At 39.1% G+C, this 18,662-nt stretch overlaps 1 protein-coding gene and 1 pseudogene across 1 annotated transcript in view; both read right to left on the bottom strand.

Moving 5' to 3' along the window:
* Positions 1-943: 943 nt before the first annotated feature.
* Positions 944-6,793, bottom strand: LOC100716612 (coiled-coil domain-containing protein 112-like; annotated as a pseudogene).
* An 8,523-nt stretch (positions 6,794-15,316) lies between these two features.
* LOC100716890 (vomeronasal type-2 receptor 116-like) overlaps positions 15,317-18,662 on the bottom strand; it is a 135,213-nt gene continuing 131,867 nt past the window's right edge. The window contains exon 8 of the mRNA XM_023562653.2: positions 15,317-16,239. Coding sequence (XP_023418421.2) covers positions 15,317-16,239 — 923 coding nt within the window. The remainder of the gene's footprint in view (positions 16,240-18,662) is intronic.

Raw genomic sequence — 18,662 nt, 5'->3', positions numbered from 1 at the left:
GAGGTGGCAGCAGTTCTGGGTTCTGAGCTCAGTCAGTCCATCTCCAAGATGGCCCCTGGTTAATTGTGCTCTCCCGAGGGTAGACTAAGTGCTCTGCACTTACTGCCAACCAGTGCAGTCCCTCACATCTGCTGCTCCCCTGCACCACCATGTCTCCTTTCAGAGGCCTCCATGGATGATACTGTCACCATCACGCTGGGTCTTCAGGTTTGAACTGCTCCTCTTGTGCAGTGAGTCCTGTCTCAGGGAGAAAGCACTGTCAGCTGCTTTCTTTTTCACTGCAGTTTCTCCCTTTCCTTTCTCTGTGGGCTTCAGTTTGCATTTCTGATTTTTCCTGTGTTCAGTGGACCCACTTCCCTTCTTCTTGTATTTCTCAAAATACTATATTCCAGTCTGGATGGTGACTCTCAGAAAGGTTGTTGTCTCTGCTGTTTACTGCTCCACCATCTTGGTCTCTAGTTGTCCAGTCTAGTGGTGCTTAAAAGAAAATGCTTAGTCTTACTGTCCCAGTATTACTCGGTATGTTCGAACCCCTATTGAATGAACAGCAATTTCATTATCTCATAGTTTTCTCTAAGTTCCTAAATTCTCTAAATTTCTCTAAATTCTTCAGGTCACAATACCTCTGTGTGGGATGTTTAGATGTGACCCCAAACCTGTTGGTTTCATGCTTTTAGTCCATTCTTCCATAGCTTTGGCAGATTCATGAAGGAGGAATTTCTATTAATATTATTTTCAACCTTGTTTGTTCATTTTGCTCCTTCTCCTATTCTTCTTCTTCTTCTTCTTCTTCTTCTTCTTCTTCTTCTTCTTCTTCTTCTTCTTCTTCTTCTTTTTCCTTTCTTCTCTTCCTCCTCTTCCTTCTCTTCTTCTTCTTCCTCCTCATTGCTCCCTTCTTCTTCCTCCTTCTTCTCCTCCTTCTTCCTTTGCCTATCTAGAATTCTCAATTCAAGTTTATATAAATGCCTTTCTTTAAACCTGGTAATTTCAACAGCAACAGTTTTTTCCCTGCATTTTCTGCTTTTTTCCTTACCTCCTTTTCAAGCCTCAGAAATTCTTCCTGTGTTTCTTCTTCTGTCTGTACCTTTCTAGTAGTAATTTTAGTTTAAACTGGTATTGTTGCTCTTTCTGCTGTTTTTTCCTCTCTTCCTCTTTTTTTAAACTTAGATTTGTATTTCATTGACAGCTGTATACATTTCTGTTTTATCCAGTCTTCAATCATCACCTTGTTTCTTTTTTCTTCCTCTTTTTGCTTTGTATTACCTTCTGGTTTATTATGAAAAGGCACAGGAATTGTGTCTATCTTCTCTTTTAACTTGAAAATTTTCTGCTCCTTTTACTGCTTTGTAGTTTTCCAATTGTGAATAGACTTTCTTCTTTCTCCTAAAGCCAGAAAATTTTGATACTCTTTCTCACGCTTTTGAACTGTATCCTGTGTTCTTCTGGGAAGTTGTTCTAGAACTCCTGTTTTAAATGTGGGCTTCCCTTTATGGTGTCTCACCTTTGCAAAGTTCTCTTAGTCATAATTATCTGAGCAACCCTGTCTCCCTCCTGTTTGTTGAAGGAATTTTTCAAAATCTATCACAGTTTCTGGAAAAGTATTTGGTGTCATTTTATTTGTTTATTTATTTGGTCTCATTTTACCTACAGGAACTTTGCTTGAAATTGATATGAAAGTTTTCTCTGTTTCTGAATTTCCCAAAGCCAATGAGCAAATTTTGCTTGACGTGACACTCAATTCATTATTTCTTCTTTTCTCTTTCGTAAGCCCACATATATCATTCTTTGCTCTTCTTTAAAAGTGTTAATTGCATAATGCCACTTTGAACCACCCTTTATCTCAGTGTGTTTTATGAGAAAGCAATCAAGTGATTTCACAACATGATAGGAAGGTTAAGCACAATGAAGGATGAGATGTGCCAAGGAAGATAATACACTTGCATAACATTCCTTTCAGCAGGTTTATTATAAATATTTCAGTATTAAGTACTATTGTGAGATTCTGCATAATTTATCAATTTTTTCATAAGTATACATGTGTATAAAAACTATATGTGTGTGTGTATATATATATATATATATATATTTGTGTTTGTATTTGTGAGGTATTACAACTCATTATGGGAAATACATATTAGGAACATGGAATTTTATCTTGTGCAGACATGTAAATGATACTCTATTTTTGTTCTGCTAGAGAGGCAAAGCATTCCTGTCTGGCTACTCACAACAGGAAAAAAAGGTCAAAGTTTTCTGAGAAGAGGCACATGGCTGAGCAATTTGCCAAATGATGAGTTTCATCTACATTTCCCAAGAGCAACCACTGATCCAACCCCATTTCTAAATCAAACAGATTCTTTAAAACTTTGTGTCTTTGCCACAGGACAATAATTTTGTATCATATAGGGAGTGATTCAGCCTCAAAAACAGTAAACCTGAAACAGGTATACAATTTTGAAAGGAGAATATATACTTTAGAATGTTTGGGATTTATTATAGAACACACTGAATGGACCAGTGGTAATGGATATAGAGTAGAACATATTTTCAAAGATAAACAGTACATGGGCCTCCTCAGGCAGACAGCATTAGGAGGAAAGCACCATCTGGGAATTGGAGAGACTTTGTCAACCATTTGATTATATGTAAGTAATGGTAGACTTTTTGTATTCTCCAAGGTATATTTGCTTGTCAGTTTTTAAATGCATCTCAGCTGAAGTCTTTGGATTCAGAAAGAATTATATTTTCCTGGAAATAAAAGTGTCAGCCTTACACATATCAAGGTCTCCATTGTGTTGCTAATTGGGGGCCACTATGTCTGATGCAAAATGGCTCTGTTTTACATTACATTCAGTGCCTGAAATGTTTCTTTTCCCTACATCTCTGCTGCGATTCCACCCACCTCTCTGATTCACATCACTAAAAAATATGAACTTTTGGACTTGTGACCCTTTATTCTACAGATATCATTGGTCATCTCAGAGCACTTCAACTGCAGAATATTGTGCTTTTCTATCTTTTGCATCCATGTGTCATATTTCTGTGTAGGAGACTTGAACCATCTCCAGGGGTTTTGGAAGTTAATTGCTGGTAAAAATGCCTGTTATTATATTTCTGTGTGATCGTTTGTTGATATGTGCAAAAAGGATAGCAAAATACAGACAGCATGCAATCTATCCATTTTATGTTGCACAATGCAATGTAATTAGAGACTGTCATGGTTTATGTCTGTATCCCTCAGGCCTCATGAGTTTGCATTGTGTATTTGTGATCGGTTCATTTTCTAGTGCTTGGATTGATGGTGTCAGTGCTCCCCCCACATAGAGGTGGAGCCAGGATGTGATGTAATGGCAGGAAGAAGGTGTGTCTTGCTTTGTTGCTGGTTCCAGCTTGCTGTTTTGCTGTTTGCAGCCACCATGAACTATGGCCCAGCCATGCCCACCTGCCTGGGAGCCAACTGAGTGTGGACTGAAACCTCCAAAAGCTGTAAGAAATAAACCTTTCCTTTCCCAACTTGGGCATCAGGTATTTTGTCTCAGCCATGAGCATAAAGTAACTAAGACAGAATTGGGTACCGAATAGTGGGGTCGTTTGCTGTGACTATATCTGACCCTGTTTTTCGAGAGGCTTTGGAAATGTCTTGTGAGCAGACTTTGGAAAGCTTCGGACATGTCGCCTGGTTGCATAGAGCTGGAGCATCTTAGGCTATTCTGTAGAGGAGATTCTGGTCAGAGCTCCAGAGACCAGAAGGCTGATAGAAAACCTCATGGTAAAGAGCAGGCTTGGGAGGTTTCTGCTAAGAAGGACTGCATTGGGTGTTGGACTCCACATATGTGTGTAATGGCTTGGCAGAAAGTTTGTCTGCATTTTGCTCATGCCTAGAGACTTTGCCTGAGAGTGAGACAAGGGGCAATGGACTGGTTAATCTTGAAAAGAAAATTAAAAAGCAATAGAACATTGAGGCTGTGGCATGGCTACTGTTGGGAGCTTTCAGACAGCTTTATGTTTGGAATCAAGAGCAAAGAGCCTAGCAGGATAATTTGCAATGCTGTGAGTTTGGCCGAAGGAAAATTCCAGGAAGGCTGTGGATTGAAAAGACAGAGTTGAGACTTTGATTCCTGAGGGGAAACAGAGAGATAAGAAAGATGGCCCCGGGGCATCCCAGGAAGCGGGTCCCCACTCTGGGCAGCCTCACTGTAAAGGTGAAAGAATTTGCTCTGAGGAAAAAGCTGCAGACTGCCATGCTCCAGAATGCAACAGAGGCCACCCGAGGTTCCAAAATGGTGACAGAAGCCACATGAGGTTCCAGAATGGTGACAGAGGCCACATGAGGTTCCAGAATGGCGACAGAGGCCACATGAGGTTCCAGAATGGCGGCAATGTTGAGAAGCTTTTTCTCACAATCAGGTAAACAGAGCCCTGTGATCCAGGCAACTGGCCTCTACAGCCAAGAGAGAGAAAGTCTGGCTACTGTTCCAGCTAGCAGCAAACCTTGGCAGCCTCCACAAGGTGCTGATTTTAGGTGCAAGGAAAATGCACGAATTCTGAGGGTAAGACAGCTTCCACCTTGATTGCAAAGGGCATGGCTGGCCAAGCAGTGTGCCCCTGAGAAGATAATTTGTGAAGATGTAAGTGTGAAGCCAAAGGTGCAGTGGAGACCCCAGAAGTTTGGAAAAGCCAGGAATGTGGATGATCCAAGGAAAGCTCAAAAAGCAAGCAGAGAGGATTTAAGAGAGAAGCTGCAGGAGTTGAAATTGCCAGAAGTGCCCTGGGGGTGGAATCACCCATGTCTTTTGGAACTTGCAATCAGATTGCTTCAGATGCTGAGCATGGAACTCTAGGACTTAATGTTTGTCCTGCTGGATGTTGGACTTGCTTTGTTTCCAATGCTTTCTATTCCCCTGTTTGTAACTTTTGGAATGGTAAAGTTTATCTTGTGCCTTTGCATTTCAAAAATGTTTAACCTTGTTTCATTTATACAGGGTGTTACAGTTAAGAGTTTGCCATAGATCTTGGAGGAGACTTGGGACTTGGACTCTTCAGCAATGCTGAAACTATTAGAACTTTGGCAACTCTTGAAGGTAGACTAAATGTCTTTTGCATAAAGGATGTACATGAGTCCTGGGGACCAGGGGTGGAATGTCATGGTTTATGTCTCTGCCCCCCAGGCCTCATGAGTTTGCATTGTGTATTTGTGATTGGTTCATTGTCTAGTGCTTGGATCAATGGTGTCAGTGCTCCACCCACAAAGAGGTGGAGCCAGGATGTGATGTAATGGCAGGAATAAGGTGTATCTTGCTTTGTTGCTGGCTCCAGCTTGCTGTTTTGCTGTTTGCAGCCACCATGAACAATGGCGCAGCCATGCCCGCCTGCCTGGGAGCCAACTGAGTGTGGACTGAAACCTTTTGGGCATCAGGTATTTTGTCTCAGTGATGAGCATAAAGTAACTACGACGGAGACCAAGGGTCTATTTCCTGTGCCAAAGACCTTTCCACTCTCAGCATCATTTTAATAACATCAGAAGTGTATTTATTGGAAAGAATAGTATGAAATCAAAATCTTTCATTAGATTTCCAGCAGAAGGAAATTGTCAAAGTGGCATTGCCAGTATGCTTTCTTTGCTTTGGACTTCCATAGATAAGGGGTGTGGAAAGGACTTGTTTGAAGCTGGTGGCCTTGTGTATTTATGGAAAAGATAACTAGTTATTTATCTTGTTTACAGAAAAATTTTTACTCTGCATTTTTAAGGTTTTTTCCCAAGTCCATCTGTAAGTTTAGGGATGAGCTGTCATATAATTTAGAATATTTTCCTTCTGGATGGCAATAGCTTTATCTCCCTTCTTGGTTTTAACTTTTATTCTTTTTCTTGTATTTACCTTTTATTTTTAAGCTGTACTAGCTTAATAACTTGAATTAACTCTTACCACTAAACACATAATTTTTTATTTAGTTTTTTTAAACCACAGATCTGTCTCTGTTAATACACAGAGCTAAAAACCAATTAAAGATTAGTATATCCAAAATTGATATGAGTATAATTATGCTAATACTATAAGACAAAGTATTACTTAGGCAAAAAATTAACACGAAAATATTGTATATGGAATTGAGAAAATGGAGGCTTGATAGGGGGTTGGATGGAGAGCCTATGCAAGGAAGGCAACTCAGATGCTAGAATTTGACAGCATGGAGAGGGCCAGACGATTGGAGGGTGATTTTTATTAAGCCAGGAGGAAACCGAAGGGAAAAGTAAAAGTAGGAAGAGGAAGGAAAAGCACGATGGAGGGCTGTAGCCTGACACTCCTACTGAGACCCATTCCACACTGTGCTAGGTGCACCCTAGAGTTCAAAGATCCAAAGGCCTGCTGAAGCCAGAGCTGCCAGTAACAGCAGTCATCAGTCCCAGGCCCTTGGCAGGAAGATGTGGCGCAGTCTAAAGTGGAGCCAAGGAGGAGCTTTATTATCTCTTGGTAAGTACTGGGGCCCTGCTCTGGAGGAGGCCATCGAGAGGACCATGTGCCTGGGAGCCAAGCTGGGCACCACACCATGCAGTTTTCTGAAAAGGCAGACTGCTGATCTAGACGTGGAAAAACCACACCAAGTTAGAATCTACCTCTGCAAAAAAGGAAAAATGCGAATGTAGGACTGGAGCCCTGCCAGCTCACTGATACCAGTCCGCAGTGTGCTGGTAGCACCATGGAGTCAGGTGATTCAAGGTCGAGCTGAAGCCACATCTGCCAATAACGGGAATTGTTGAGTCCTGAGCCCTTGGTGGGAGGATGCGGCACGGCATGGATTGGAGTCAAGAGGAGAAGTTGCCTTGATTCATGGTGAGTGCTGGCTATTGGGTCCCGCAGCTGCTGTCCCTGGCTGGAGGACATCTTGGAGTTGGACAAAGCCCGGCACCACAGCAGCATCAGTTGCAGAGAAGAATGGTGGGATCTGCTGGGGCTGAGCTATGCCTCAGCGTCAGTTGCAGAGCCGCCCATGGTGCAGAGAGGAATGGTGGGATCTGCTGGGGCTGAGCTATGCCTCTGGTTCCCAATGGCCAAGGATAAAAGGGTCATGACTTGGTGACTTCTACAAGGTACAACATAAGTCCCTGAAGGAAATTGTGGGTTGACTGGTTCAGATGCTAGAGGCTAGCCTGCACCATCCCTGCATCCTTGCCTGTACCTCAGATAACAGCAAATTAGGGAGGGCAGCAAAACCCCAGTCAGCAAGCTATGGAAAGACCCTAAGCAATATGGAGAAGGCCAGACATCCCCAGGACACACCTGTCTGAAAGAAAGCAGAAACATGACAAGAAATAGAAATTAAAAAAAAAAAAAACTTCAGCCGCTGACCCTGAGAAAATAAGCCCAGGAGAGGTAAATACAGAAGAGAATCAGTGCAGTAATCGTGCAATATTAGACACAGCATCATTGGACATAAAAAATACCCTCATGACCTCATAGATGAATTTAAACTATACTTCTGATCCAAGTGAAGCAAGATATAAAAAGATTATTTAAAGAAATGATAAGCCCCTCCCAAGAGAACACAGATGGAAGAACAGAGGAACTCATAAAAAGAAATCTTTGATGAAAAATATAAACAAAATCTAGAATACATGAAACAGATCCAAAGAAATTACCAGGAAACTGAATACTCCATTGAAAGCTGGCGAAATGCCTTGACAGAAACTAAAGTTAGCTTTTCAAAACATTCTAGAGAGAGTGAGAGGAAGAAACATCAAGATTACAGCAACAATGGCAGCGAGGTCTCAATGAACAGGGCAGACAGTTGAATGAAGGAGTAAAGTGGACAAACAATAGCAGACCAATAGAATAGCAGTGATGAGGCAGAGACGGTAAGCTATAATTTTTAATATAGATAGCCTTGATACACTAACAAAAAAGAAATGCAGGCAGAGTAGATTAGGAGGCAGGATCCATCATGAGGCTCTGAATAGGAAATACACTCAACTTGAAAGAGGGTTAATAAGCTGAAAGTCAAAGATGAGAAAACAATACTATATGTGACAGGAAACCAGAGAGAAATAGGAACAACTCATCCAGCAACCAAAGATAGGTTGGAAAGTTATGACACTTTTGTGCAGTGTAGAACTACCCAGCTAGAAGGAAGGAAAACTTGTGACTTTAGTAAATAAAGGCTCAAGATTAACTCAGGGCTAAAAAGCTTCAGCAATACTCAGATAGATTACAAGTTGACTCCCTAGTGTAAAAACTAAAGGATCTAGTGGGACTCAAAATATACAGAGCATCCTGAGAAGGGGAAAGGTGAGGAACTGCCTGAAAAAGGAAGGCAGAGGACATTGTTAAAAGTGTATCAGAATTTAAAAGCCACAGTAGTCTTATTGTTCTGTTTAGTTTGATTATATGTTGTTCTTGTCTGTCTACTCATACAAGATTTGAGGGAACAGACAGCTAACCCCAAAATAACAGGTTATACCATGGTAGCTATCCTTAGTTTCCGATTAACTTAAATTGGAACTCTGTATTACTTACATTGTCTTACTATGACTGATCTTATTTAAACTGGTTTGTTAGACAGTTATTTTGCCTTGACTGATTTTATTCAAATTTGGTATGCTTGACTGAATCAAGTCTAAGGGTAGAGACAACTACTCTGAAGATGACAGGAGGTAAAAGATATCCATTCCAGTTTTGATTATTAACTGCTTTCAATTCCTACAATGTCTCCAAGGATGTGTTTTTATAAAAATAGCTATGTAATGCTATGCTTAACTATAGAATACCTGATAATGTGGACAATTCTATTGAAAATGACAAGAGAAAGCATACTAACTACTGTAGATTGCCTAATATTGTGGTGTTATATGTCTTTTTCATTTCATGTTTTTCTAGGAATTTGTTTTGTTGTCTTGATTTGATCTGTTTTTCCCTAAAATACAGGAAGGATAGATATACATGTAGAGATTCACACGTGGGAAGAATTTCTAAACTATTTACAGGAACAGATTATATAATACATAATGTAATGAACAGATACTCTGAAGAAGAAGAGACACTAAGAAACCCAATGCTAATTCTGTAGCATGATGATATATAAAATCCAGCAATAGTATTATTCACTTTTCAGAGTGATATTAGCCTATTCCCTTATGTTCAATTAGAGCATACATAAAGACAGCTACTTCAAAGAGAATGAGAGACATTATGGTAGTCACTATTGACTTCCCCAAAATCAGGTCTTGAAGACCTAAAAAGCCTTCATCATCCTGTAATGATTTGATTAGTTCTATGATGTTCAGTATATATTCAATGTGTGTGAAGATGGGGACAACTATTTGGAAGAAAACTAGAGACAATAAGATAGTGAAGATCTCCAGTGGACTTGCTTTGAAATCTGTGTTTCTTTGAATTGTTTCCTTATGAACTGTTTTGTTCTATTTTGACATGTTTAATCTTACTTTCTTTAAGATATAAAACAAGTGTGTAGTACTAATAACCATATTACTAAGTTTTTATTGGATCATTGAGCAGACCTGTTTGCAGTGTCATTATTTGAATATCACGTTGTATGCTTTATTTTTTTTACTTGAACAATTACTTCTAAGATGACAATATGTAACTTATCAACTAATGATTTCTTACTGTTTATTTTTCTGAAATTCTGTATTATTTCTATCCTTTTTTCTCTTTAAATTAAAAAAAGAAAAGAAAATATTGTATATGGCCATATATATGAATGTCATATTTTCTTATATAAGGAGAATATTGAAAAATATATTAGTGAGTATATATATATATATATATATATATACTTACATACACACAGATATATATATATATATCTGTGTATATACATATATATATATATATTCTCTATTCCACTATATCTGACAGTTGTACAGCAGGAAAGAATCAATTATTAACCCTGCCATCACTGATTCAAAACATAGGCAGTTCCTATAATCTGTAATATCAGATAAATTAGACACAAGCCATTGTTTCTTCGGCTAGTATATACTTTTATCTCAGGATCGTAAGTCCTCCTCTGAAATTCTCTAACATTTTGCCCATTAATTAAGCCAGTATACCCTTTGGCTCCAGAACTCACCCTATGAATATTTAAAGTAGACGTTGTTCATGGACCCCTTGGAAGCACAAGAAAGACTTGGAGATAAAACTCTTACATATTTCTACTTTCTTAAGCTTTGTCTGGAGCAAAATATCTGCATATTAGGAATTATGTGCAGAACAAAAGAACTATAAGTACATTCTTGTCTTTGTGGAAATGAGGATTTGCTGTTCCTTCTTATCAATAAGCCCTGTCATTAATCAACACTGTTCTATAACTTGTGTTTCAAAGGATATCACATTACTTTAGTGAACACACTCAGGTAGGAGGTAGAACAGGAATAATTTAATAAAGTAGACAAAAAAGTGGACTGGTACTTTCAGAAAGCTGTCTTCAAAATTGGAAGATATAAAGATGAAAAGGAGAATGCTCTCTTCTCACATCTAAAAAGCAAAAGAACATATGAACAAACATAACAAATTGAAGTAAGGAGTGTCTGAGCATGGATGAGATGGACATTACAGAGATGTAGTGGAATGAACTTTGCTCCATTCACCCATGGGGCCCCTAGGCTTTGCCTGTTCCAACAATACAGCACAAATACACAAATGAAGATGGCTCTTACTGGTCAAGAAAGAATAACTGATTTTATGGCCTTTTGTTGTTGGTACTTGTGGGAAATGTGTGCAGAGGAGGAAAATCCCACCAATCATGACATTTCCTTTCCCATGCTTGCTTCTTGTCTTTTGGAGAAGGCAAGTGATGCAATTCCACGTAAATACAAAGAGTGGGTTCTGTAGGAGATGAAAGTAATGAAAGAGAACTCTTAGAGGTATCCTCAAAACCTAAGCTTGAAAATAGATGCAATTTGCAGTGTCAGCCACATATAGTGTGTGTGCATGCATGTGTGTCTGTGTGTGCGTGCTATTGTATATTTAGACAAACACTTGAAAGAGCCTTCTCTGCTTTGTAGGAGAAATATTTATCGCTCTGTACCTTGGGCTTTGCTTCTGGGGGTCCAGCATCTAAGCAAAAGACAACATAGGATAGAAAACATGTTCAATTATCTACCTTCATAGATCATGATTTCATAAATAACCACTGATAGTGAGATCACAGATATCACCTTCTGGAGATTTTGTGGCAGCCTAAACAATTTGCATGAGTTCTTCGGGGGATGGTGTAAAAAAACTTCTCTGCATGATTCAATGTAAGGTTTTTACTGAAATGCTTTCAAAGAGTCCATGCTCAGATGAGAATACTTCAACATAGTGCCCTTAAAACCACATGATTTGCAGTTACAACCTTTCATACACAGGTTCAATGACAGTCAGCCAACATTCCCAGTATGGTCCAGAGGCATATGCATCACAGGCATCCATTCTAAATGCTGACAGTCATGTGTGTCTAAGATAGTGTCGAGAACCAAGAAATACACTGAATTCCAAAATTATGCAGGGGGAAATATGAGAAAGGCAAAATCATATGTTAATTATGTGTGTGTAATGTGTAGAAAAAAAGTCATACATAGTTAGATAAATGTCTCACATTAATAAAGGATGGTTAAACAAGAGGAAATGGAAAAGATTATGCATAAGAAGAATAACTCCTGCACACTATCCAGTTGTCTCTAAAATTAATGTATTCTCTCAGTGTCTTGCCATCTTAAATGGAAGACTATTTCTTATTGCATGTGACAAGTCAATCCTAGAAATTTTTAAAATTTTTATTGTAAAGAGAATAAAAGCAAATGAGACAAAACAAAATAAATGAGTCAGTCAAAACCAAAGGATCAACATAGTACATGGCTTAAAAACAAAATATAAGGAGATCAATAATGGCTACCATAATGCCTCTTGTTATGTTCAGAATAACTGCCCATATCGTCAGGCATAATAAAATTGAACAAAATGGTATGGAATAAAACCAATATAAGCAAAACACTGGAGACGTTATAGGACTTCAAAAGTTGATAATAGTCCAACCAAAATGGTTATCATACTGTATCTTATTGTCATCAAAGTAGTTGCCTATACCACCAGACTTGGTAATACCAAACAAAACAGAAAAGAAAAAAATTAAATAATTCACAACAAAATAGTGAAAGCAACAGAGGGTTTCAAATCAAGTTAATAGGAAATCAAAAATAGTTACCATAATACATCCTTCTATCTTTAGAATAGCTGTCCATGCCATCAAATCTAATACAAGTAGACAAACTGAAACAATAAAATCAAACTAAACAGAACAATGAAAACATGTTTTAAATCATGATAATAGATTAACAATAGTGACTGCCTTTCCTTTTATACATTTCCTTCACTTGAACTTTCATGAGATGTATTGTTCATTTTGGATTCCACTAACTGTTTTAGTTTTTATACTAGGGAGGCAACTCGTTATTCACTTAAGTGATTCTGGACCTTTTTACCTCTGAGCCATGATCTCCAGCTGTATCCATTTGTCTGCAAGAGCCTCAAGGTTTTTTTCCTTATACCTGAGTACTTTTCCATTGTATAAACATGTCATGGCTTTCTAAACTATCTGCAAGTGATGGGCAAGCTACCCTCACTTTTTTTGGTTCTCTGTCACATAAAACATTTTCTCATTTTTGACATTCACTCTACAAACCCTCTTTCAGTTTAAATATACTTATTATGTAAAGCACACTGATGGAGCCTATCTCCTGATCCACTCTGCCTGTATTTCTTTATATTGGTGAATTGAGGCCATCTGTATTAGTGATTTTTGCCTCAAGTCTGCCATTCTATTTTTCTGCTGTTGGTTATCTACTTTTCCCCTTCATTCCACATTCTGCCCCGTTCAGTGAGCCGCCAGTGCTGCTGTTTGTGAAGAGATGGTCTTTTCTCTCTTTCGCTATCAGTATTTTTGTAGGGTTGTTTTGGTGGTCATGAACTCCCCCAGTTCCTCTTTGACATGGAAGCATCTTGTTTCCCCATTAATTTTAAGAGATAGTTTTTCAGGGTACATCAATTTGGGTTGCAGGTTATTTTCTTTCAAGACTTGGAATACTTCATTCCAAGCTCTTTTTGATTTGATGGTTTGTATCAAGAAGTCTTAAGGTTCTGTTGTATTTTCCTGTATAGGTGATCTGTTTCTTTTCTCTGGCAGCTTTTAATAATCTGTTTTTGTGTGGAATTTCTGGGATCTTCATTGTTATATGTTTGGATATTGATCGATTTGGCTTACAGCTGGCTAGAGTTCTGGATGTCTCATTTATCTGAATATTATTTCTTTTTCCTATACTTGGGAAATTGTCTTTAATTATTTCTGTAAATGACCTTTGTATTTCATTTGTATTTATCCCTGTTATTTCACACACATTTTGTACTTTTAAGTTATAGTTTCTCTTGTTATCTTCTAGCCTTTGTATTGTTACTTCCTGGTTCCTTGTTAATTTTTAAGAGACCTTTCATTTTATGATCGCAAGCTGCAAATCTGTCTTCAAGGCTTGATAATCTATCTTTAGTTTCTTTCAAGCTGTTTTGCCAGTTTTCAATGGAGCTTTTAATTTCCTGGTAATCTCTTTGAATCTGTTTCATGTATTCTAAATTTTTTTTATATTCTTCACTGAAGGTTTCCCCCATTTTCTTTGTTCCCCTATTCTTTCATCTGTGCCTTCTTTTGAGGTGTTTAGCAATTCTTTTACTATTTTTCTGATTTCTGCTTGCATCCAGGATAGTATTTCTATTCTAAGTTCTTTTATAGCCTCATGAAGTTGTTTCTTTATTTCAGTTGTTCTTACTTCAAAAACTTCAGGTGTGTGACTCCTGATCTCTTCCATGTTTACATCTCCTGAACCAGTACTGCTTGGGTTGGAAGCCAGAGACTGCCTAATGCTTCTTCCTCTTGTCATGTTTCTTATTTCTTTTGAATAAGTTGGTAATGGGGACCCTGGCACTCCCTGTATTGGTTATAATTACTTTGAAGCATACTGGCTAGGGATTTCTGCTGTTTACAGCTTTTTCCAGCCTGCTGGTGGCTACTGGAGTGCAAGTAGGGGCAGGGAAGATTAGTGCCTCCCTTCAGAACTGGTTAAATTCAAGGAATCTTCACCATGTTAGTATGCACCAGTCAGGTAGAGTTGGTTGTGGATAGCTTTAGGTAAACCTCGGCAGTGACTGTTGGACCACACGCAGGGTCACAAATTTGTCACAGCACTTTCCACTAGTTAGCTCTGAGCTAGGAGGGGCTGAATGAAGCTGGTTGCAGTCCTGGCCTTGAGCTTATACTGCCTGACTCCAAAATGGCCCCAGGCCAGTCACCCACTCATGCAGGAGGACAGATTCCCCAAACTTACTGCCAGCCAATGCAGTTCACCTGTCTGCTGCTCCCCACTGCTGCACCCATGAGAAGACTTCAGGTTTGCCAGCCACCAGCTTGACTGTGCCTGTGTGGCTCCAGGTTCCAACCACACTTCTTGCAGAGCCTTCTGGCTCTGGTTGAAAGTGTTGCTAACTCCTGCCTTCTTCTGTTTAAGTTTCTTTTTTTTATTCTCTTTTTGGGCTTCAACTCTCTCTTTAGTTTCTTCCTGTGTCAACGGGACTCAATTCCTTCCTTCTTGTCTTCTCCAGAATGCTATAATCTGTATCAGGACTGTTTCTCCCAGACAGGCTGTTACTGCTCTGCCATCTTCTCAGAATCTAGAAATTTGAAGTCCACAGGTAGGAAAATTGTACAAGATAGCCTCATGAGTATTGCAAAAGTTATTGTGGAAAAAAAACTATACACACAATGATAAAATCATGCTGTTATCACCATATAAATAGCATGGAACTACTGGAAAACAAATAGTAGAAATATATTAAGGGAGTCAGGCACACTGATCTAAACATAAAGTTTAGAGTATTAGGGCTGGGGATTTAGCTCTTGGTGTAACTGTCTGCCTGGAAAGTGCGCACATCTTGAGTTCGATCCCTGATAGTGGAAAAAAAGAAAAAAATTGTTTAGAGTATTGAAATCAGTAAACTTACCCGAACAATCAAGAGTAACCAAATTAGAAGTCAATAATGTAATAAATTTGTGTAAAAGTAACATTGACTACAACAAATTGAACACAAATTCAGATAACAGTGAGTTTGAAAAGGTGAATATTAAAACTGTTAGTGATGATAAAATTATTGGCGGAAGAAGTAGTTGTTTTTCATTTATTCCACAAAATTCATAGTATAGTCCAATGTTTGACTGCACAAATGATGCTAAATTGCCTTAGAATATTTCTGTAATTTAGTGAATGAATATTTTTAACTTAAAAAGACACTTTTTCCTCAGGATACTTATTCACTCTAAATCCATGCAAAGAATTTCTCTCTGGTCTGAACAAAATAATGAAGCACTTTGGAGCAAAGATGCAGACCAGCAACCCTGCACTGGAGGCCAGCATGGAGAAGACCTCCATGGCCACCATCACTTTCCCCTTGCTGCTGTGATACACAGGGAGGAAGGTGACCCACACACTGCAGAACACCAGCATGCTGAACGTCAGGAACTTGGCCTCATTGAAGGTGTCAGGCAGGTTCCTGGCCAGGAAAGCCACAGTGAAGCTGAGCAGGGCCAGGGAACCCAGGTATCCCAGGACACAGTAGAAGGCAGTGAGGGAGCCCTTGTTGCACATGATGATGATGTGGCCATGTTCAGAGTGTGCATCTGTGTCAAGGTAGGGTGGATTTGTCCCCATCCAAACTCCACAGATAGAGAGCTGGATCAGGGAGCAGATGGGGATGATGGAGTTTGGTGCCCCTGATACCAGCAGTTGCCTCATACTTCTTTGTGGAGCAATGACCTTAAAGGCCAGCACCACAGTAATGGTTTTGGCCAAGACAGTGGACACAGCCACAGTGAAGACAACTGCAAATGTGGTGTGCTGGAGGATGCAGGTGGCTGTGTTGGGATGGCCAATGAAGAGCAAGGTGCAGAGGAAGCAGAAGGTGAGGGAGATGAGCAGGGTGTAGCTGAGAGCCCGATTGTTGGCCTTGGCAATAGGAGTGTCTCGGTGTTTCACAAAGAGCCCCAAAACAGCAGAAGTGATGATAGTGAAACTCAGAGCAATTCCAGCCAGTGTCTTCCCCAAAGGGTCTTCATAAGACAGGAATATTACAGACTTTTGGAGGCAGCGAGTTCTCTGAATGTTGGCATATTCTTGGTCTGGACACATCACACACTGTTCTATGTCTAGTGAGAAAATGAAATTATCATTATTCTAAATTCTGCATTTATTTCCTGTTCACAGCCCTTATTCCCAGATGCTCATTGTTAGCTGAGCTAAATTCCTCATTTTTCTCTAAACAGATGTAAAATAACACTATGTAACAAATAATGCCTCATGAATACTACTCATTCTCCTTATGCTCCTGTGCATGATAATTTATTGTGCTTCTTAATCTAATATTCATAAGGATTTTCTCCTTTCACAAAGCAGAGATAGACCTGTGTAAATGAAACTGCTGTTACTATTGTCCTGAATAAACTGAGCAATCAAGCACTTGCAAAGCAATATAATTTGAGATGCTTGATAAAAACAGATCTTATCAGTAGCACTTCATATTAAGTAATAATAAAAAAACTCCAGAAAATGCTGTTATTTCCATCAGAATGTGTAGACATCATCTATTGCAGTTAGATAAAATTAATCCATTGGAAAGAACTGAAACTCTTCATCACTGAGCCTTTCTATTTTGAACATGCTTTATTGAGTGACTCATTCCAGTTTTAAATTATTTTCTATAATTTATTGGAAGCATAATTATAAACATGTAACCTGTTCATCATTATATATCTAATATGTTGAGATGCAATAAATATTAATTCTAAAAATTAATCTATGAAAATTTCATGAATGTGATGTACAAATATTTTAATTTTTACCATTAATCTTTTATGCAGTCAACAGCAAACAAAGTTACAAGCATCCTAGGGTTACTTCTTGCACACAAGTATCCTTAGAAAGCTATGTTCGATCTGTCTCCCGTTCTTGCTGCACTCGGAGAATTGTGAAGTTTTAAGCAAGCAGGCAGGTGCACACTGTCCCCGGAGCCTAGCCTATTTGGGACCCTCGCACAGCCTGGGTGCAGTGGAATGGCTGGGTAGGGCTGGGCGCCTGCATCTACCTCCCTGTGTGTCTGGAGGACTGCGGTTTTCCTAAGCAAGCAAGTGATCATCATCAGTTCCGGAGGCCTTGCAGCCTGCAGTAAGTGTCCAGCAACTCTCCCCCAAGCCCAGCATGTTTGGGATCCCTGAGCCTTTGGGGTGCAGTGAAGTAGATAGGCAGGTCAGAGGCACCTACATCTGCCTCCCCGTTCAGGCTGTGCTCAGAGAACTGTGGAGTTCCAAGCAAGCAGGCTGGCGCACACTGTCCCCGGAGCCCAGCCTATCTGGGACTGTGGAGTTCTAAGCAGGCAGAGGAGTGCTACAGGCTTCAAAGGCTTAGCAGCCTGGGGGAATTAGGTGCCAGGGTCCCAGGAGCTGCGAAAATAGAAGTGGATTTCCAACAGGCCCTGAGGAAGCTTTCAAATAACACTTGAAACACAGAAATATAGGAAAATGACAAAACGAAAGAACAAATTACAACCTCAAACCTCCATCCCATCCAAGGAAACCTTATGGGGAATGTATATAGAAGAAAATATATGCCATACACCTCAAGTATCAGACATAATACCTACTGAAATAAACAAGCAACTCCGGGAAGCTTTAATGGAATTCAAACTTGAAATAATCTCCCAGGTAAAAGAAGAAATGATAAAAGAAATGAAAGAGATGCTGAATATATCTAAAGAAAACACAGTTAAAAAATTGGAGGAACTAAACAAAAATATACAATCCCTCGATGAGCAATATAAGAAACAAACAGAATATATAAAGCAGATGCACAGAGATATACAGGAAATCAAACAAACTGAAAGCTGTAAAAAGTGGCCTCAATGAAAGTGAAGATAGAATTTCAGACCTTGAAGACAGAATTGCAGCTAGTGTACAGGAAAGGAAAGATCTTTTAAAAATAACAAGGAATCAGGAAATAAGAATTCAACAACTGCAAGATGATGCAAAGCAAAGCAACATAAGATTGATAGGGATTAATGAAAAAGAAGGGGACAACATAAAGGATGTCAAGAAGATATTTAGAGAAGTAATAGCTGAAAATTTCCCAAGCATGAGATCAGAAACTGACACCACGTTCCGTGAAGCCTATAGAAATCCAAATACTCATAACCAAGAAAAAACTATACCCAGACATATAATAATCACCATCCCAGAAATCCAACACAAGAATAGATTATTAAAAGCAGTCAGAGAGAAAAGACAGATCACCTATAAAGGAAAGCCTATCAGAATCACAGCAGACTTCTCAGCAGAAAAAATAAAGTCAAGAAGAGCATGGAGTAAAGTATTCCAGATCCTAAAGCAAAATGATTTTCAACCTAGACTGATGTATCCTGCAAAATTATCATTCAAAAATTTGGTGAAATAAGATATTTCATGACAAAGAACAGCTGATGAACTTCATGAACACCAAGGCAACCCTGCAAAAAATATTGAGTGACAGTTTAGATACACAAAGGAAAAAACCACTAAGGAAAGCAGATAATTAAACAGAA

The sequence above is a fragment of the Cavia porcellus genome, unplaced genomic scaffold (assembly GCF_034190915.1).
Source record: "Cavia porcellus strain 051 isolate PalLab524CR breed Dunkin Hartley unplaced genomic scaffold, mCavPor4.1 scaffold_17, whole genome shotgun sequence".
Classification (NCBI taxonomy): domain Eukaryota; kingdom Metazoa; phylum Chordata; class Mammalia; order Rodentia; family Caviidae; genus Cavia; species Cavia porcellus.
The sequence above is the reverse complement of the archived record's forward strand: the minus strand, read 5'-3'. Positions and strand labels throughout refer to the sequence as shown.